The sequence below is a fragment of the Mya arenaria genome, chromosome 8 (assembly GCF_026914265.1).
Source record: "Mya arenaria isolate MELC-2E11 chromosome 8, ASM2691426v1".
Taxonomy (NCBI): Eukaryota; Metazoa; Mollusca; class Bivalvia; order Myida; family Myidae; genus Mya; species Mya arenaria.
The window spans coordinates 6668410-6688581 of NC_069129.1; the positions used below are offsets into that span (position 1 = coordinate 6668410).

At 34.9% G+C, this 20172-nt stretch overlaps 2 protein-coding genes across 2 annotated transcripts; one reads left to right on the forward strand and one right to left on the reverse strand.

The window, feature by feature from the left end:
• Positions 1 to 8405, forward strand: LOC128242761 (EF-hand domain-containing family member B-like). The gene is made up of 10 exons (XM_052960063.1): positions 1 to 292; positions 1116 to 1181; positions 1468 to 1798; positions 2092 to 2286; positions 2999 to 3128; positions 3274 to 3496; positions 3874 to 4057; positions 4501 to 4704; positions 5270 to 5451; positions 6154 to 8405. Exons 1-10 carry the CDS (start codon positions 206 to 208, stop codon positions 6331 to 6333), a joined length of 1782 nt encoding a protein of 593 aa, XP_052816023.1. The 5' UTR covers positions 1 to 205; the 3' UTR covers positions 6334 to 8405.
• Positions 8406 to 9394: 989 nt separating this feature from the next.
• LOC128242759 (protein phosphatase 2C-like domain-containing protein 1) lies at positions 9395 to 20113 on the reverse strand. The gene is made up of 8 exons (XM_052960061.1): positions 20053 to 20113; positions 18595 to 18727; positions 17329 to 18311; positions 16981 to 17098; positions 16122 to 16223; positions 15358 to 15581; positions 12384 to 12560; positions 9395 to 12066 (listed from the first exon to the last, which is right to left on the reverse strand). The coding sequence occupies exons 2-8, from the start codon at positions 18686 to 18688 to the stop codon at positions 11422 to 11424; spliced, it is 2343 nt and encodes a 780-aa protein (XP_052816021.1). The 5' UTR covers positions 18689 to 18727; positions 20053 to 20113; the 3' UTR covers positions 9395 to 11421.
• Between the last annotated feature and the right edge of the window lie 59 nt (positions 20114 to 20172).

Here is a 20172-nt window from a genome sequence, read left to right on the forward strand (position 1 = left end):
TGTTGTTTCTAGGGAAGTGTCAACAGTAATCCTGTACAGGAAAGTGTGTGAAATCGGGATAACTTTCCCGTTTTAGCAGCCCTTTCTTGTTGATTTATATGTTGTTGTACAGTATTTCAATAGCATATACTATAAAGCAATCTGAGGGGAGTTTTTTTAATAATTTTATTGCAAACTAAGACAAAACATATAAAATTGTCACACCATGACTACTGCAATGAAACTGCCAGATATATCCCAGCAGACGATTTATTCAGGGAAATACAAAGACTGGAGTCCTGACCTGCGACCGGTATGCGTTAAATTTGATATTGTTTTTGTATTGAATGCCATGCTTCTTGTTGCTGATGATCTCCTTGTACTCTGACATTAATTTGCTGTTATCGTGAGACAATCACAGTGCTAAATCTCTTTTCATGCTTTCGTGTTCATTATAAAAAAGGATCACTACCAGATTAGTGGTCTCCAGAAGTGATAAATCATGATGTCATGTAATAGCGAGAGTTGCCTCACCAACATGCTGGCAGATGTTGGCTGAAAATATTTTGGCACTTTTAATGAGCAAAATAAAGATAGGCATACTAATGTTTCATTTTACAGTTCAAAAATAGGAGTGGGTGAAACTGAAACCAATATTTACCTACATAATCAATATTTAAAATGGAGATCCTGAAAAATTATCATTTATTTTTCCTTCTATGTGTAATTTTAAAGAAATGCGACACAATTAAAGTACTTGGTAACTGTTTCAGTCTCCCTGAAATTGCCAGAGAAGTAATAAAACATATTTTTGACACATCATTGCTTCGAAACATGGCACTTTCGGTATTTAACTCTTTTTTTTAAATAGCTTTATTGTTTCGAAAAACATATACATGTATATGATACATGTAAATCAGACTCACAAAACATTTATCTGGTGTGGCCTTATTTATAAGTAAGTCAGTTTCCTTAAGCTGTGAAGCGAAATATTTCAACTTAAGTTTCTTTCTTTTAGAAAAAAAGATTCAAATTTATAGGCACATTTAACACATTTTTATAAAACAAATGAAAAATGTCGAAGATGAGCTCTTATGATAAAAAAATATATTATGTGAAACTGTTTTCCATTTCAGGCTGGAAAATTGACAGCTACTGGGGACAAGGTGGTGACATGTTTGAAACCTCCATCAGATGGCAGGGTGAGAATGGGCAACTTAAATTTATATGTTAAATAATTTCCTTCCAAGTAAATAATTTTAATTAGAATACATGTATTATGAAGGAAAGTTTGTCGTAAATTTTCCATTTTAATTTGATTTTCAATTCTAGTTTGTTAACTCAGAGTCTTGAGTACATGAGTGTATTAAATATAAAGCAATATTGTTATTTATTTAGCATCAAAAGTAACTCAAGTCAATAGTTAGCACTGTATGGTAATGAAATTTGGATTTAAAAAAATAAAAAATCTGTTATTTCTTCCTCCAGCCTCCAAGCCCTGAGGTGATCCGCAAGTTCAGAGCCACAGTCCGCCCTGATGCTGGAGAAATGAGAGTGTTTTACGGGAGAGCAAAAGACCCCCATCGTGTCTGGGCAACAGAAATGAACCATGGGATCAGTACTCAGCCCTCTTTCTTCGCTAAAGAGCTGGTCAATCCAAGACCCAAGTCATTGTTCCAACAGAGAATGTTGGATCGTAAGGAGGGTCACTATGCGAGCCACATCACAGCCCCACTCGGCAGGTCACATAATCAGGCAACTGGGCTGCCACCGGGGTTGAACAAATATGAGTTTACCTTTGGGATTCCCACTGAACTTGGTAATGATAAGTGTTTGCGAACAGTATATTAAATTTGACAACCATTTAACTTTTAAGTTATAATCTTACATATCTTGAAACTGCTATTTACAAAAAAATGCTTTCATAAAATTGTATAAAGAAATGAAATTAACACTAAGGATCTGAAGCAATTTTCCTACATGAAAATTCACTTTGAATATCACAAAGAATATATATAATAATCTGCTTCAATTTCTTTTCTTTCACTGAATATACTTATAAATATAAATTTCAAACCTTAATAAAGATACACAATCAAACATTCGTAACAGACACCGGAGCTGGTGGTCTCATTAACCCGAACAAGACATACGAGAGAGTTGAAGAGGAGAGTGCTGTCGGCCATGAGCTGTACAGACAGACGCATCTCAACTTCAATGTGGGTGAACAGCTGCACCGGGCATACACCTCACCTAACTTTAAGAACACCAACAAGTTTGGTATCCCTACACCCCATGACAATACAGGTACTTCAGATTATTACCGATTAAGTAATATAAGCTAAGTTGGTGCTAAGAAATAAAAAGTTAGTAGCCAATTTTTAAAATTTAATGCAAAACCTTATGCCATTTTCATATTATATACTGAAAAATCTTTCTCTTAGGCTTAGGTGTAATTAGCAGCAAATGATAATAGTACCATGCATGGCAAGTTCCAAAAACAACAACAGGTATTCAGAAGTGTAAAAACATTAAAGAATGTTTTCTGCTGTTAATTGTCTATATCTTCTTTCACAAATGAAATGACATTATAATGTCTGTCATTGGAACTAAAAGTTACAAGTACGCAGTTGTATAGCCTGTCATGATAACTTTCAAGGTACTATTTACTTGCAGCTAAATTATCATGGACACTATTTGATAATCACTTTTAACCAGTGATAAAATTGATTGCACAGTGGTTAGCACTCTAACTCGTCACCATGACATTCCGTGTCAGATTCCCAGCCTTGGTGCATCCAAGATTGATTTAATTAACAAGTGGGTTTCCTCTGGGTACTCTGATTTCCACCAAATCACAAGACCATACTCCGGAGTAGAATCATCCTTACAAGAGTGATTAATATATATATATATATATATATATATAATATTATAATATTTTTTTCACAACTGTTAAATAAAAGTAAAAGCTTAATCCAGTAGTAAAACTATTTAAGGACTTCCCCCAATATTACAGGGAAGCATCTGAAGAAGACGCTGAAGTGGCTGCATGAAGCTGAGCAGGAACGAGCCACCAAGATTGTGTCCAAACGCGTTGATGAGTTCCGTGAGAGGAGCCAGGAGCAGCTGGGACAGGTCCATGACCCGTGAGTTGCATTTGAGAGTAACTCCCTGATCCAAATTTCTTTAAAATTCTAATGCATAACAAGCTTAAGTTTTTTATTTCATTTAACCAACTTATTTTCTTATAAACCATAAATTTGAAACTAAGTTTGTTTTGGTTTCTTTTAGAATCAAGGACACACTGCGAGTCCCGCCAGACCACACATTTGGCATTCTCTTGAAGCCAGACGAGTATGGGGCGGGAGACTTGCTGCATATGCGAGGGCCCGGACAGTACCTCCGGGGTAATGACAGGCAGAGGGGCGTGGTTTCGGCAATCAGACAGCACCTGAAAAAAGCCAACTATCACAACTTCCAGGACCTCAGCTCGGCATTTAGACATTATGATAAGGTTTGTTTTCGAATGCTAATTGTGATAAAGCTTTAAAAAAGTGTCATCAATCCTTTCGTAATTACTATGGGCTTAACAGTTATACACTTATTCTGAAATCAAGGTTTAATAAAACCAGACATTAAGTATTGTTTAATGTTGAATGTAAATTTCATAATTCTTGAATAATTGCATTTTGATACAATGTGTAAGCTATATATATCCTAGTAGGTTTATGAAACATATATTCCAATGGGTTTAAAACATCATTACTAATAATTTATAAAATTTAGGTTGATTGCAAGGGTTTCCAGATACTGAGAACAAATGTGATTATCAGAAATTAAACGTCTTAAAGTTTGCCCAAAAGTAACAAAACAATCTCAATTTGATTTCAGGACGGTAAGGGCAAAATCGACATGGACGATCTTCGCGAGGCGTGCATCCAGTTCCACCTTCCCGTGGAGCCTGAACTTCTCTGTCAACTCATGGACTACTGTGACCTGGACAGGGACGGGAAAATCAACTATCTAGAGTTCGCTAACTTCCTCAACTGGAAAGATAAGATGCCTACTGGACTAGGTAATTGACACTGTCATGAATAAAACCCACAAAATACAATATCTAGGCTTTTTCACCAAGAATCCAAGGAGCGATTTTGTACCTTGATTTTGCCAAGAGATTGGCAACAGTGTAGTAATACTGTTTTAAATCTCTTCTAGATACGAGTTTGAACCTAATATATTTGATGATAGTGTCACCAGATGCTAACTATTGACTTTAAAGTGAAATAAGTTTGAAAACTTTGATACCTTAAAAAAAACCATAGAGGTAGAAGTCAAAATATTCTTTCAAATGCATTAACAATCCAATGTAAAGCAAGGCCCTTAACTCTTGATTTAAGAATTGTTGAGTAATGAACCTTTTTGGACAGAAACATATACAGACTAGCTAGTTGTCCCCTATTCTGTGGCACTCTTTTCAAGTATACAAATAATCTGCAATAGATATTTCCAACAATTCAGACCAGCAGACGTCACCAAAAACCCCAGAGGTTCCTGTCGAGAAGCCGATTATTAAGGATGAAGACCTGGTGGTGCGTACACCTCAGAGCGCTGAGACCACCCCTCGTCGACTTCAGAAACAAATTGACCATGCAATCGGGGACCACAGGACAAGTGCCAGTATGATCAATGCAGTAGTTGGACCTACTGGGTTCTCCACAAAAGGTAAGTTACTAAGAAATCTTGTAGTCTGTGTTCTAATGTGAAGGTTAAGTGGGGTGCGCCAAGCCGGTAAAGTCAATCAAAAATTAAAAAACTGACGCTTAAACCAATGGGTCACATGGACTTTTATAGTAAATAAAACCTCCTTTTCTAAATTTACACCTCAATTCCAGAATAACTTATTATAAAGGCAATTAAAATATACATGTATGTTTATATAGCAAGCCAACTTAAAACGATTACTGACAAACTACTTTTTTTTCTAAGGAAACATCGACATGCACTTTGTTGTAGACAGATTACGTCTGTGTTCAATTTTTTACTTAACAATAATCAAATTAAAACATGTTAGTAAAAGAATTCTTAGAATACATGTTCAAACACTTGTTGTATTTTATAGTGTTTTTTAATTTTATTTTTTTATTAGAAAAAAAATAATCAAATTATTAATTAACAATAATAATTATTGTACTTTGATTCAGTAAAGTTTGGGTATAGGACTTCTTTTATCTAATACTGTATAAATTTCAAAATGCAAAGCTATGAAGCAACTTCTATTTTTCCCCAGACTACAGAAAGTATGGTGTCCCTACCATCCGTACTGACCTGCCCGCCCCTCGTATTCGCCGAGTGGATGACCGCAAGAACTATGGTGATGAGTCTGATGCGTTTGGACTTGTGAATCCCTCACTGTTCAGTCAGCGTGGAGTGTATGAGAAAGATTTCCTTCTGCCACGGTCGAGAGAAGAGGTATTGCTTTGTTGTGTTTCAGTTTCGGGTTAAAAATCATCCAAAAACCATAATTGGAAATAAATGGAGAGTCTTTTTAATCAATTATCGATTTCATATGATAATCAAAACTTGCTTTTTTGAGTACTACCATTTGTCATAAAAGTTGAAGAAAATTACTACCTTTGTTACAGTTACAATTGTGCAAAAATCATAACCGTGTTTACATTTATTAAGAAAGGCTATTTTGATCTATCTTATTACAGCTCCAGGGATGTGATTTGTCCGCGGATTCGCGGAATTCCGCGGATCCAATGGCCCCAGGGACCCCCCCCCCCCAAAAAAAAAAATATAAAAAAAATTATTTATTTTTTTAGCTGATTTACAAAGTTACTAGAGTGCTTTTGGTTGTTAGAGTTGATATCCCAGTTTGTTTCAAATTTAAAGTCAGAAGAACCCTCGAAAGAGCTTCTAAAAAGCCAGTTTTTTCTTCTACGGCAGTGTGCTTTTGACCCCAAAAGTGCCCCACGGACCCATGGCGGAAATGGTTTCAGCCCTCCAGTTGCCAGGTCAATCACATCCCTGAGCTCTTGTTTGTTAACATTCTGACTAATAGCAAAATAGTTACTGTAGCAATTTAGCTAACATACAAACCATAACACAAACATTTGAATGTTGACAAATTCTGCCACAATTATAAATATTTATCATTCTTCATTTCAGATCCGTGAGATTTTCACCAGTTGCGGCATACAGATGACTGGAGAAACCTTCTTGAATTTTTACGATACTGCCGCTCAAAGACACCCGAAAGGTTTCGTCAGCGTAGAATCTTTCCGAAGTGTTATGGACGAGTTGCAAGCAACAAGAGTGAGGTCCGGTCAGCACCCACTAGCGGTGTGATATATTAAGTGACATTTCACCTTAGAATAGAGTTAACATATCAACCATTAATTTTCAATCCATTGTTTACTGAAATTTTTGAAACTGAAATGGATTTCCAATTTTAAAAAAATGATGAATATTTCTATTCATAAAGTATTTATAATATAAAAACTGTTAATAAAATGAGACTTTTTGTTATATATTAAAAACATTTTTGTTACTGGTTTTCTTGACTAGTTTACACTGGTCCACTTGTTGAGAACTTTGATTATGTTAACAATGTGATAAATGACATAATTGTTCATTTTAAAGGTGAAATACTATATTATGTGCGCATATATTTTAAATAGAAAAAGTTCATCTAAATCATTGCCACAAATCCTGTTAGGAGTACTGCAAAGCATACATATGTGGGCAGTATCTTTGTAACTTCTAGAGAGGTGAAGAATTAAAAATTAACAACGATTATGTTAATAATGTTGTTAACTAACCGGTAAACAAAGTTCTGAACAGTCGGCCTTCTCAGTCTGTAGCGTGATAATACTACACAGATTAAATGTGTATAAGTTTTGATGATGCATATGTATGTATCAACTATACCTGTGATAGAGTATTTAGAGCATTAGAAATGAGTAATCAAAATGCATTGTCACTAAAATAGTTTTCAAATTCACATTGTTTATGTATACATGTACTGTTGTGGTTGTTTTAAGCATTAATCTGTGATAATTCAGAAAATGACAGCATTTTACCATTCATTTAACATGATGCACTATGAATATTTTTTATATTTCATAAGCTCATACAAGTTTTATTCTCTCAATAAAAGTATTATAAGATGTTTGTTTTATGCAAATGATACACAAAAGTTTAATTATGTATTATGTATACCGTAAAAAGCATTAAATGACCCTTGTGTCAGAACACTGTCTTAATATGACAAAATGATAAGGTAAATACAGTTTACTTAATATTTTATTCAGTTTACCCAAATGTGATATTGTATCGAATCAGCATTAATATTTTTATGCTACTTTTCATACACATTGTGTAATTGTGGTATTTATGAATTTATAAAATATACTATGATTGATTAGTTGTGCTTTAAAATGATTTTACTGCCTATTATTCATTAATTATAAAATGGATGTGTTTCCTTTCAGTAACGCTTCTTAAGCCGAGCACTTGTAAATACATGTGTTAAGTTGCTTCATTTCTAAATATGTGTTTGTTTTGAATCTTACAATTGTTACTGTTTACATAATGTAAATATTGAAAATGTGTTAACTATAAACGGCTATTGTTAAAATATTATATAAATGGCGTTTTTTGCTGAAGTATATTTGACAGTGACTTATTTTAAGCGTCCTTGTGTTCTTCAGAGTGACCATATCTTTTATTGTGTTTTTAAGTACATGATCATTATAATTATACATGTGTATATGTTATTCACTGGATAAGATAATTTCTATAAACATTATTTACCAATACATAAGAAATTAATATCAGATTATTTTTTTTTATATATTTAGAGGTTTCTTATACTTGTATTATACTAGTAACTTAATAATTCAGAAATTTAGATGGTTTGAACAATCTGTAGTGGTTTATTTGTTAAAAAAATGTTATATTTTCTGAGTAGTTAATTTGGCAATATTAGCAGGAATACTGAAACACTTTAATTAATCATTAATTACAAAAGTCATATGAGTAAGAATTACTTGTATTGATATGGAATGCACTGTTTTAGAATGTCTTAAATTTACATTAACTGAGCTGTAACGGAATAAATCATTTTGCAGTCATAATGTTGTTCAATAACACCAAAATGGCAATTTTTTTTTAACATTGAGGTTAATATAAATTAACATAAAAAAACAACCATGCTGTGGATATACAAATACTTCCAAGTGGAATTGTAATTAATTTAATTTAAATGGAGCCATTCAAATTCACATAGTTGTGGGTCTCATAGCTTCAGTTATTTTTTATGAAAGTTGTTGTGATTGTTTTATGAATACATGTACCTTAACTATCACTATGTTAACTATGGCAGATCTTTAAATAAACAAATAAAAAGTTGGTACAGATGCTGTTGTTATTACCAACCTTTAAGTTAGCTTGTAGGCAGTTATTCTCCTCAGAATATGATTAATAGTATTGCCTGTGTTCTATAAATCGTATCAATTGACTTGGAATGGAATGTTTGAGTTTAGTTTTATTCCTTTGTTCTTAACATATAAATAAGTGTTTTTACCCATATTTCTGCCTGCGTATTTTCTATCCTTGCATATGATATGCAGTTAAATTTAGCAGTTTTTCAGATGACCAAGGGACATAACTCAATAAACTCTGTTTCTCAAGTGACCAAGGGACATTACTCAGTAAACTGTGTTTATAAGGTGACCAAGGGACTTTACTAAATATACTCTATGTTTCTAAGGTGACCAAGGGACATTACTCAATTAACTCTGTTTTTAAGGTGACCAAGGGACATTACTCAATAAACTACGCTTCTCAGGTGACCAAGGGACATAACTCAATAAACTCTATGCTTCTAAGGTGACCAAGAGACTTTACTAAATAAACTTTATGTTTCTAAGGTGACAAAGGGACATAACTCAATAAACTATGTTTCTCAGTTGACCAAGGGACATTACTTAATAAACTATGTTTCTCAGGTGCCCAAGGGACATTCCTAAATAAACTCTGTTTCTCGGGTGACCAAGGGAAATAACTCAATTAACTCTATGTTTCTCAGGTGACCAAGGGACATAACTCAATTAACACTATGTTTCTCATATGACCAAGGGACATTACTTAATAAAAACTATAGATATTCTGTCCTGAGTGATAGGACTTGCTACACCAATGCATAGATACATGTATTGCTATTGTGAATATGTCTACCAAGTTTCATGTGAATTGTAGAAGGACGATAGAACGAATGTGCCAAAACCGTGGAACAAATACACCAACATTGGATGTAAACTCGATATTGTCATTATAATCAGCCATCTTGACTTAACAGTTTTAAAGAACAAAAAAATACACATAAAATTAAGAATATGATGTTTATTGTTTTTTATATGATTAACAAAGCTAATGCCAAATATCAACACTCAACTGTAGAAAGAAAATTTCAAGAAATCAACAAAAAAGCACCAAAAAATAGGAATAAATACACACATGAAGTAATACAGCATAATAAGAAGGCAAGCCAGGTTGATGTCTATGTAAGGGTCATCGGATAGGTAGGTTTTTTATCTTCTTTTAAATCATAAAAAAAAATACAAAACATGAAATCAAGTCAAAACAACCATTCAAGGAGCTGAATATTTTAAAAAATGATTATAGATCAGTAAATAAAAATAGTATGTACGGTAAAAAAGGTTAAATTTATTATCAATTATTCACAACTTTATTATTAGATTTTCATGTTTTAATCCTTTTAGTTCTAAATATGTTGTCTTTTGAAACTAAAAAATGATTGTTTTTCAAGGCATTTTGTTTCCTTTTTCCTTTTTTTAATAATGTTATATTAACTCACACAAGATATTTTCTCAAGTATTACAATCCAAAACTTCCCAATTTCATTGATATTAAGAGAGTAAATTCAACATCAGATTTCAATACAGTGTACCCTTAGATGCTGAAAAACTTATTTTACTCATTAACGATTTGTTATTCAAGCCACAAAATCTTTCTTTCATTTATCAAGCTGTATAAATTAGTGTAATACTGATGTTTTTCTCATAGGAGGGAGAAAAATAAGATTATATATTTTTATACATAATAATTTAAAGTATATAATTAAAACACAATATTTTAAAAAGATATAAAATGATGAAAACATAACAAATAAATGTTAATAATCAGTAAAATGCAATTTCCAATTTACTTAACACTCCAACGCCCAAACTTAACAAACTGAAACAAAAACAAACATACATTAAAACAAAAAAAACTATGAAGATATTTTTTATCTTTGTTTTGACAGAAGGATTTCAATACATTCTATCAAATCATGGCAACTCAAGTAAGATTCCTTTATCACATGAAACCAAAAAAAATTGCTCACCCCCCCTCCCCCCATAAATATTTTATTAATTTTTCAGAAAAATAAAATAAAATTGATGCTTAATGAGTAGGGGGCAATGACGTCACAATCAAGTTGATTATATGCCTCTCAATTTCCTTTTTCATATCCAACAGTGAAAGTACAGCTCGCTATATTTAAAATTCCATATCATGCTTAGTGGGTTGCATTGAGTACCTCCCTTTAACATGCTATATTAGTATGGTGAAATGACATCACTGTGAAGTTATATTACACTAGCATTATATTATAAGAAAATACATATTGTATTTCACTTGAAACAAGCAATGTCATGTGATGAAATGTTATAGAAATATCCTATTAATGTTTATTTTATGTGATTCCATCAATTCTACACTCATTTTTTATACCATACCCTGAGAATGTAAAAATAAATATCAGATTTAATTATTATAGTACAAATTATTACTCTTTGAGATAACTTTCTATATGTAAGTTTAAATACATTACAAACAAAGCATTTAAAAGCAAGATAAAATATGAACATGTATTATAACTCTAGTTATATAAGCTGTCTAAAAAAGATTATGCTTAAAAGTAACATGATGAATACAAAACAAATGTAAACACTGTCAGCTTATCAAGCAATTGACAACAATACTGTTTGGAAACCCTGTGAATGTGTGTTGTCCGCAAACTATAAAAACATTATCTTTATACATTACAAGGTATATGGAAATCACAGCACTAGTAAAAATGAATAGACTTATCATTCAATAACAGCAGTATTTTAAACCCCAATTCAACAAAATGTAATAAATAATAATCCTTACCATTTCACTTACATTACATGCAGATAGTTTTTCTATATCCTCCATGAAAAGGGGATCATATTTCAAAACAAAAGGTGGCAGTGGCTTAAAGCTATCAACTAGTTGCAGTGAACATTTTTAAGCACTCTGATAGTTATTAAATTCTAATTTACATATAATAACAAGAACTTAAATGACAATGTAATGTTAATTCTCATTAGTTAAGCTATGTTGTTAAAGTCCCGAGCCCGGAAGCAGGACAATCATAACAGTAACATTGTCCTTGGCCCCCGCTAACAACGCAGCTTGAACCAAATGCTGGGCCATGTACTGAGCATGGTTCCTTTGAATCTGCTCACGAGATGGCGGACCATCAAACAATGATATTCTTGAGATACTGCCTGGAAAGGAGACATTGTCGAGGTACGATTCTACATCGGCTTCATTACCAGAATCAGATTCATCGCCTTGGTGACTCCCGACCTCTGTTTGCATATCCTGTTCACGATAATTCTTTTTAGGCTTTGTACTTTTGTCACTTGAGTTTGGCTGACTTGAGGACGGCGTGGATTGATTTTGTATTTGAGATGAGGATTCTGATTGTTTGCCCTCACCTGGGGTGCTAGCTTTTGATCTTTGACTTTCTGACCTTTGTGAGTCAGATAGTTGACCTTGACCTTCAGCTGCCTTTTCTTTATCATTTTCATCAGATGACCTTTGACCTTCAACTGCTGTCTTTGAACTCTGACCTTGACTGTTGTCTGACTCTTGACCTTTTTCTTGACCTTGACCTTTGGTTGACCCCTGGCTTGATTTGACGCTACCATCTTCTTTGAGACTCTCAGCAACTGATTCCAAAGTGGCACTTCTCTGTCTGCCCTGCATAAAAGTAAAGCAATAGTGTGCAACATAACGTTATTTATCTTCCATTCATTATGAACAAGTTGAGAACAACATCTTACTTCAAAAGAACTTAACATTTGTATACACAAAGATTATCCTGTGAATCTGCATCCAGTATATGAATGAAACTGAAAACTATAAAAATGTGTTTGTTTCTAAATCCACTGCCCGGCCCTCCTGCAGTTAAGTTGGCCGGTATATTGTTTTTCAATAATTTGCAATAAATGAGCTCTATCAAACTGAAAGTTGTTACATGATACCTTACAATATTACTCAGAACTTAAAAGCCAAACCTGCTGGGCCTCGGTACTCTTCCTTCCTCCGTTTGGGGTGTTTTCCCTGCTGGAGAATGAGACGCGCCGTGAGCTCGGTAGGTCCTGTGAGGAGTTGGATGGGGCCATATGATCAAATAGGGAGTTCAGTGTGGAGCTTACTCGGTTCGGAGCGGGAATTTGGTTGTTTGGCAAAAGCTGTAAAAGAATTTCAACAAGTGCGAAAACATAGAAAAAGAGGTACTTTTCACACAAAAAGTATGCTGGTAAAACAAGCAACTAAAAGCATGAGTGATGATGTAAAATGTACTTGCTAACATTATTAGCTGAGTTTATAATTATATAAATGACTACATTGCAACAATAGTAAAACTAGAGATTGCTTTTTTGAAAAAGCGCTTGTCTCCCCTATTGTGTGGTCGTAGGTGAGAAAAAAATAAATGATGGACATGAAATTTGTAACTTTGGACTGGAGACAAACCAACAGTGAAGTTTGGTTTATTCGATTATATTAAATAGTGAAGAGAAGAAAGTGTTGTTGATTAATCATGGAAAATGTAAACGAAGTTTGCATTGTATGAAGTTCCTGGGCGCAAGCGTTATTCAATTATTGATCGGAAACCATTTTTCAGCTCACAGTCATCGTGACCATGACCTTTTACCTACTGATCACAACATCAATAGGGATCATCTACATAACCAACTTGCATACCAAGTATTAAGTTCTTGGGTGCAAGTGTTCTTTAGTTACTGAGCGGTAACCATTTCTTCAACTCAAGGTCATGGCAACCTTGACCTTTGACCTACTGATCTCAAAATCAATAGGGGTCATCTACTAGTCATGACCGACTAGCGTACCAAGAATGAAGTTCCTGGGTACAAGCGTTCTTAAGTTATTGAGCAGAAACCATTTTTAAGCTTAAGGTCACCGCCAACGTATCATTTTTTACCTGAAGGTAACCTTGACCTTTGACCTTTTGATCTGAAAATCAATAGGGGTCATCTTCTAGTCATGAACAACTAGCTTACCAAGTATGAAGTTCCTGAAACCAAAGGATCTTTAGTTATTGAGCGGAAACTTTTTCTTCACTTCAAGGTCATGGCAACCTTGACCTTTGACCTAGTGATCTCAAAATCAATATGGGTCATCTTCTAGTCATGACCAACTAGCATACCAAGTATGAAATTCCTGGTTGCAAGCGTTCTCTAGTTATTGAGCGGAAACAGTTTCTTCCTCTCAAGGTCACGGTGACCTTGACCATTGACCTACTGATCTCAAAATCAATAGGAGTCATCTACTAGTCATGAACAACTATGAAGTTCCTGGGTACAAGCTTTCTTTAGTTATTGAGCAGAAACCATTTTTAAGCTTAAGGTCACTGCCAACATAACATTTTTTACCTGAAGGTAACCTTGACCTTTGACCTTTTGATCTCAAAATCAATAGGAGTCATCTAATAGTCATGAACAACTAGCATACCAAGTATGAAGTTCCTGGACCCAAAGGATCTTTAGTTATTGAGTGGAAACCGTTTCTTCACCTCAAGGTCACGTTGACCCTGATCTTTGACCTAGTGACCCCAAATTCAATAGGGGTCATCTACTAGTCATGACCAACTAGCATACCAAGTATGAAGTTCCTGGGTCTAAGAGTTCTATAGTTATTGGGCGGAAACGAAGTGTGACGTACTGACTGACTGACTGACAGACTGATGGACTGACTGACGGACAGGGCAAAAACAATATGTCTCCCCATGAATGGGGGAGACATAAAGATATTACACGCAAATGATTTTTACATGGAAGGTCACCACGACCTTGACTATTGACCTTGTTACCCCCAAAACAATTGGGATCATCTAGACATCATGACCAACCTCACTTCAAAGTTTGGTGAACCTAGATCAAAGCATTCTCCTGATATTGCACGGAAATATTTTTTGACATTAGAGGTCACAGCGACGTTGACCTTTGACCTTGTGACCCCCCAAAATATAGGAGTTTTCTAAACCTCATGATCAACCTCCCTACCAAGTTTGGTGAACCTAGGTCAAACCATTCTCAAGATATTGAGCGGAAATGTTTTTTACATTGGGGGTCGCCGCGACCTTGACCTTTGACCTAGTGACCCCAAAAACAATAGGGATCTTCTACACCTCATGACCAACCTCCCTACCAAGTTTGGTGAACCTAGGTCAAACCGTTCTCAAGATTTTGAGCAGAAATGTTTTTTATATTGGGGGTCGCCGCGACCTTGACCTTTGACCTAGTGACCCCAAAAACAATAGGGATCTTCTACACCTCATGACCAACCTCCCTACCAAGTTTGGTGAACCTAGGTCAAACCGTTCTCAAGATTTTGAGCAGAAATGTTTTTTATATTGGGGGTCGCCGCGACCTTGACCTTTGACCTAGTGACCCCAAAAACAATAGGGATCCTCTACACCTCACGACCAACCTCCCTACCAAGTTTGGTGATCCTAGGTCATGCGGTTTTCCAGTTATCGATCGGAAACGAAGTGTGACGTACGGACGGACTGACGGACTACCGGACAGGGCAAAAACAATATGTCTCCCCCAGAGAGGGGGAGACATAATAACTCAATAACTGCATGTAGAAATACAAGCATACGTTGAGTCATTTCATTAAGGTGACATCATGATTATACCCTGAACTAAATATTACCAAATGATATTTTGCAGACTTGCATATATTCAACATGATCTAAACACCTTAAGTAATTTCTAATTAACTTAAGTCGATTTCTTAATATGTTCACAGTCAAATTAAGCAAAAATGTATAAGTCTTAAAAACAATAATATTAAAATTTCATAAAATTAATGAAAATATAGCATTTTAGAGACTATTAAGACAATGTTTTTATACGACCAGTGAGATAATTAACTTTTGTAAAATGACATAAAATGATTTAAAATGTTTTATGAATACCGCCCCTAAAAATCAAACAGTCTTATACTCAAACTTAAACCTACCCTTATCAGAATTGAGGCAGCCTCTTTTTCAGTGAACACTTCCCACACTCCCCTTGTAGCTAAAATTAGAAACTGTGCATACTGGTCAATGGGTGCACTTCCTGTGTGGGGTTCAACGAGAACACATTTCTTTAAGGGCAGGTCACCATGGTTACCAAGGCCGCGGGTAGTCAGGAGCACGCCATTGACACAGCAGTCTTTATTACTTTCAGTCAGATTTCCCCCTAAAGAAGATTAAATGATATAAATGATCATGTTAGGGTACACTTGAATATAGAATTTATCATGAAAATTAAGTTGAAGAAATATTTCCATTTATATTTCTAAACTCTACCTGTTTTAAATTCATAGCAAATGATTTTTCACGAGTATCAAATTTGAGTCTTTTTACAGTGCATTAATTTAACATTTTCAAACATTGTAGACGATTTGGCAAACATACACTTATATCTTTCATAGATGGCATTGAATTTTCACCTTATTGGTATCTGAAGTATGTCGGACAGTGCACCTTAAAATATCAATGTGTATCTTCAGGAAGCCAACCAATTACAATATGCTTATACAGTCAAAATCGTTTGCTCCATATTGCTTGGCTCAATTTCCTCATTGGCTCGAACTCGATTTTTATTGACTCTATGTAAGCATTCCCCCTTGGCTAGATATTTCGCAAGGCTCAAAGTATATTGGCCGGTCCCTGGAATATGGAGCTAAAGGGGTTCGACTATTTATATGTATTTTTGTATGGGGAATAGTCCAATTACCATCTTTGAGTATTCTGTTGCGTTCCTTCTTATTGGCCGGCGTGTGATCCTTGGTAAGACTGTAAGCGCGATTTCCACGTACCAACACACCATGGACATTACCTGTGAAGATCATAAAACACAATTATTGTTCATTTCAAAATTCTTAGATTCAGAACTTACAAAATCTGAGTGGTCATTTTGTCAAATTCCTCATTTTTTTCACCATGATAATGGACTTCACAAGCTGTACCTGACAGCTCTAAATGAGATGCAGTATTTATAAAATAATACACACAGACAAAAGATGACGTTAAACCAGTAAGATCATTTAGTTGGTTAATACCATTTTTACTCAAATATGAAGACAGCTATAAGACCCTTTTCTGTGTACTGTAGCTTAAAGTCAAGCCAGGGGTCAGCCAAAGGTCAAGGTCAAGCAAAAGGTTGAGTCAGACAACAATCAAGGTCAGAGCTTTGAAGGACAGCAGATGAAGGACAAAGGTCATCTGATGAAAATGATGAAGAAACTCATACTAGTGTCCTTTTTAAGGGACCAAAAGAAACTGCCCTGGTGGGGCTCAAACCAATGACCTTTGGTGAGAGGTAAACACCAGAGTTACCAGTATAGACTAGACCAATCTCAGAGAAACACATGTAGTGCATTACTATAATTCTTTAATTTCAAGAGTTTCATTTCGTAAAAAAGTATCAGTATAATTGCTGAAATGAGGCAGGGGGATTGGGAGAGTTCTCCAAATCAGAGGCAGCAAAAAGGTAGCTGGGTGAGCCATCACTTATTGCGGAGTTTTTTTACTCAGCTACAGGATCATTTTGAAACCCCTGCTAATTATTAAACATGTATGTTAATCATCAGTACCTGCATTGGCTATATGTATCTTCCCTACAGTTTTTGGAGGGTCGAGCTGCCCAGTGGCTGCCCTTTCACTGACAACACTTTCACGATCTGTTTCTAAAGCTTCCTCTTCAGTTAAGTCCTATAAAAAACATTTTGATTATTTTTAAACAAAATATCAATGTTAGATTTTAAAAGTGGACCTCAAATTACACACTAATGAATAATACCATGCTGTTTTCATTTTCAAGCTAATTTGAATTAATTCAATTTCCCAATAAATGATAAATATAAAATGGTATCTCTGTATACAATTCTAAAAGTTTTCATAATAAACCAGTAAAAAGTATATCAAGGAGTTAAATTCCAAACCTGGATCACACATGTAGCAGCTGAGCAACCACTCCATCTAATTCTTGAGTTTTCATCCTTACCATACGACAGCAAAATGTCCAGGTAATAATATGCTCGAGCAAATGCATTCTCCATCTTCTGCTCAAAGGGAGTTTTCTGTCTCTTTTTTTTCTTTCCTTCATTGCTGGGTTCTTCTTTAAGTTTGTCCAAATTTTCGGGTTCACTATCCAGTCTTTTAATCATTTCATTGTATTTAGACTCACAGATGTTGATAATGTTCTGAATAATGCTAACACTTTCGTCATAGAGAACAGCCCTTTCACTCTGTTTTGTGTCCGGTCTTTCAAACTTGTAATGTGAAATATCTGGCTCTCCCAAAACATTGCTTCCCATTACTGACTTTGTTCTTGGATCAAACTTTATCATTTCACTAAGAAGCAACTTATGTAGTTCACTAGCAGCCATTTCAGCTGCAAATCTTCCATGATAACCATCGTACAAACCAAGGAAGCATTTATGTTTGTCTTCACCAAAGCAATCCTGAAATATCCGAGTGTCTTCCATATAGGATTTCCATCTCTCATTAGCGCTTGCTGCAATACCAACAGCATGCACGCAATCCGGACTGCAGTTTAAGGCAACCCCACCAACACCCGCATTCACATCTTCTCTAACCTGTCTCATCTCTTCAAAATTTCCATCCAGTAACGATTTAAGATATTCATAAGCATCATTTATTTCTTGTATCTGCTGAGGAGTAACTGGTTTATCTTTTGTTGCAGCTGATTTTATTTTTCTCATAACAAAGTTTCGTCGTTTCAGTAGCAAGTCAGAATTCTTCGGTTCGTCACTTCCATACCGTAGCAAGGTCAAAGCTTGATGGAAGCTTCTGTGTTCTTTTAGTGCCGTTAAGGGAATGAAGGATTTACATTTCTCACAAATGATGGAGATATCTGGTGCAGGTCTGAATGGATACTCTGTCAGCATTGTCTCCGGAGTGTCTGTAGAAATAGGTGCAACATTTTTATAATGCTGTATTCTTTAAGTTGATTATTATTATTTAAATTTTTGAGACTCAAATCAAACACTAAACAATCATTTTTTGGCATTGAACAGGCTTTATAGCATGCAAAGTTACCTAATAGATGATAGAGAAGTAAGACATTAAACTCATGAATTAATTACAGTTTTAAAGCATCTATGGGTCTTACAATGATCAAAACTATTTGTTTATCAGAATCAATTTAAAACTTTACTACATATATTTACGTTGTATACATGTACCTGTTCTCTTTATTTCAAGGCCCTGGAAGTTTAATGTTGGGTAATACAATGTCCTGTTTGATGGCTCATACGGTGACTCAGATGCCTCCGTCATGGTTGCTGCCTTTTGTTTTCTCTCCTACGCCAGTGGATTCTGGAAGACACAAAAGTCAGAAGGCATATGCAGAAACATGAATTGATTCACGGGTAATTCTGCCAAACAAATTCTTTCTCTTTTTAACATCTTATACATTTAAATGTTTTTATTTTGTTTATATGCCTCAAAAGAGCTTTAAGTAGACATGCATGTATGATTGTGTCTGGTGCATTGGTTAGAACCAGTTAGAGCAGACCTCGTTACTCTCTCATTAGTGTAGTTGGTACAGCAATTTTTTTGTTGCAATTTACTGCCTTCTAAAGGCTGTTACCCCTTGTGAAAAACTGTCCTTTTTCCCTAAATTTTATAATTTTTTACCAATTTGATAGACGCAGATTAAGTTTATGAATAAAAAAGCAATAAATTTCTTGAAATATAAACAAAATCTTGACAAGACTAAGTCTTTCACAGCATAATGTATGCATAAACATGTTGCCATTATATTAGCTATATAGGCCTGATTTTGTATATTACCCAGTCAACTTTTTTCCCAATTTGCAAGGTACAGGTGGTAAAAATAATTCCAAAAATAATCACTGTGGTACTGCTGTGTGTAGTGGGGAGTTTGTGCACAAGTAAAAGATATTAGAGAAACTAATGCTAAAACCTACAGACATCCACACATCGCATACAAGTACAAAGTCATATTGTTTTCTTTTGTATGTATTTCTTTAGACCTTGCGGTCAAGGATAACCCGTGACGGGGTCCTTTGTTTTTGCTAAAGGTACAGCACGCAGAAGAGACAGTGGTGGGATACAATGAAGTTCGGGTGTGATACCCTAGCTCTTTTTTGAAGAGACCCCTTGGTTCTTTTACATGCTCCGTGTAAAGCACTGTTACACAGGGTACAACTTTCCTGGGTTGAACCAGTACTGAGTACATCACTTTTCTTATTACTGCACTTTAAATGCCGAGCGCCAGGCAATGGAGCTACTTGTACCAACTTTTAACGTCTTTTGGTTTGACGTGGCCAGGGATGTAACCCAAGACCTCCCGCTCTGTAGGCGGATTTCTTAACCACTAGGTCACAGAGACAGTACTGCTGTTAAACCTGATTAGAAAATTTGAGTCTTTACTCATGAATCAATGATTTCCATATAACAGCTTATAACAGTCCTAAAATATCCATTCAGATCTGCATATATACACTAATACATGCACATGCAGACTATCCGAAATTTATTCCTTCCGAAAACTGTAAACTGAAATCAATGAACAGTCATTTTGAAAGTATATAAATAGGTACAAACAAAATTAAATATCTTTGATGAGTACATCAATATTGGCTTCTGCTTAAGAGAGGACAGTGACTATGAATTACCGTTTTAAGTTTAAATTGGATTTTAATTGGTTTCCTGGGTAAACATTGACTGGTTCACGAGTTGTCAAGTAAGGCAGGTACTCTCTAAATATTTAACGAATGGATAAGGTTGTGTTTTAA

Excerpts from the sequence above, each read along its gene's own strand:
- LOC128242759 (XM_052960061.1), bottom strand. The coding sequence starts at position 18,688 with ATGACGGAGGCATCTGAGTCACCGTATGAGCCATCAAACAGGACATTG. Across the intron at positions 16,224-16,980 it reads GATACATATAGCCAATGCAG|GTAATGTCCATGGTGTGTTG; the intron begins GTACTGATGATT and ends TGATCTTCACAG. Across the intron at positions 12,561-15,357 it reads CTGCCTCAATTCTGATAAGG|CTTTTGCCAAACAACCAAAT; the intron begins GTAGGTTTAAGT and ends ATTCTTTTACAG.
- LOC128242761 (XM_052960063.1), top strand. The coding sequence starts at position 206 with ATGACTACTGCAATGAAACTGCCAGATATATCCCAGCAGACGATTTAT. Across the intron at positions 1,799-2,091 it reads TGGGATTCCCACTGAACTTG|ACACCGGAGCTGGTGGTCTC; the intron begins GTAATGATAAGT and ends CATTCGTAACAG. Across the intron at positions 5,452-6,153 it reads TGCCACGGTCGAGAGAAGAG|ATCCGTGAGATTTTCACCAG; the intron begins GTATTGCTTTGT and ends TCTTCATTTCAG.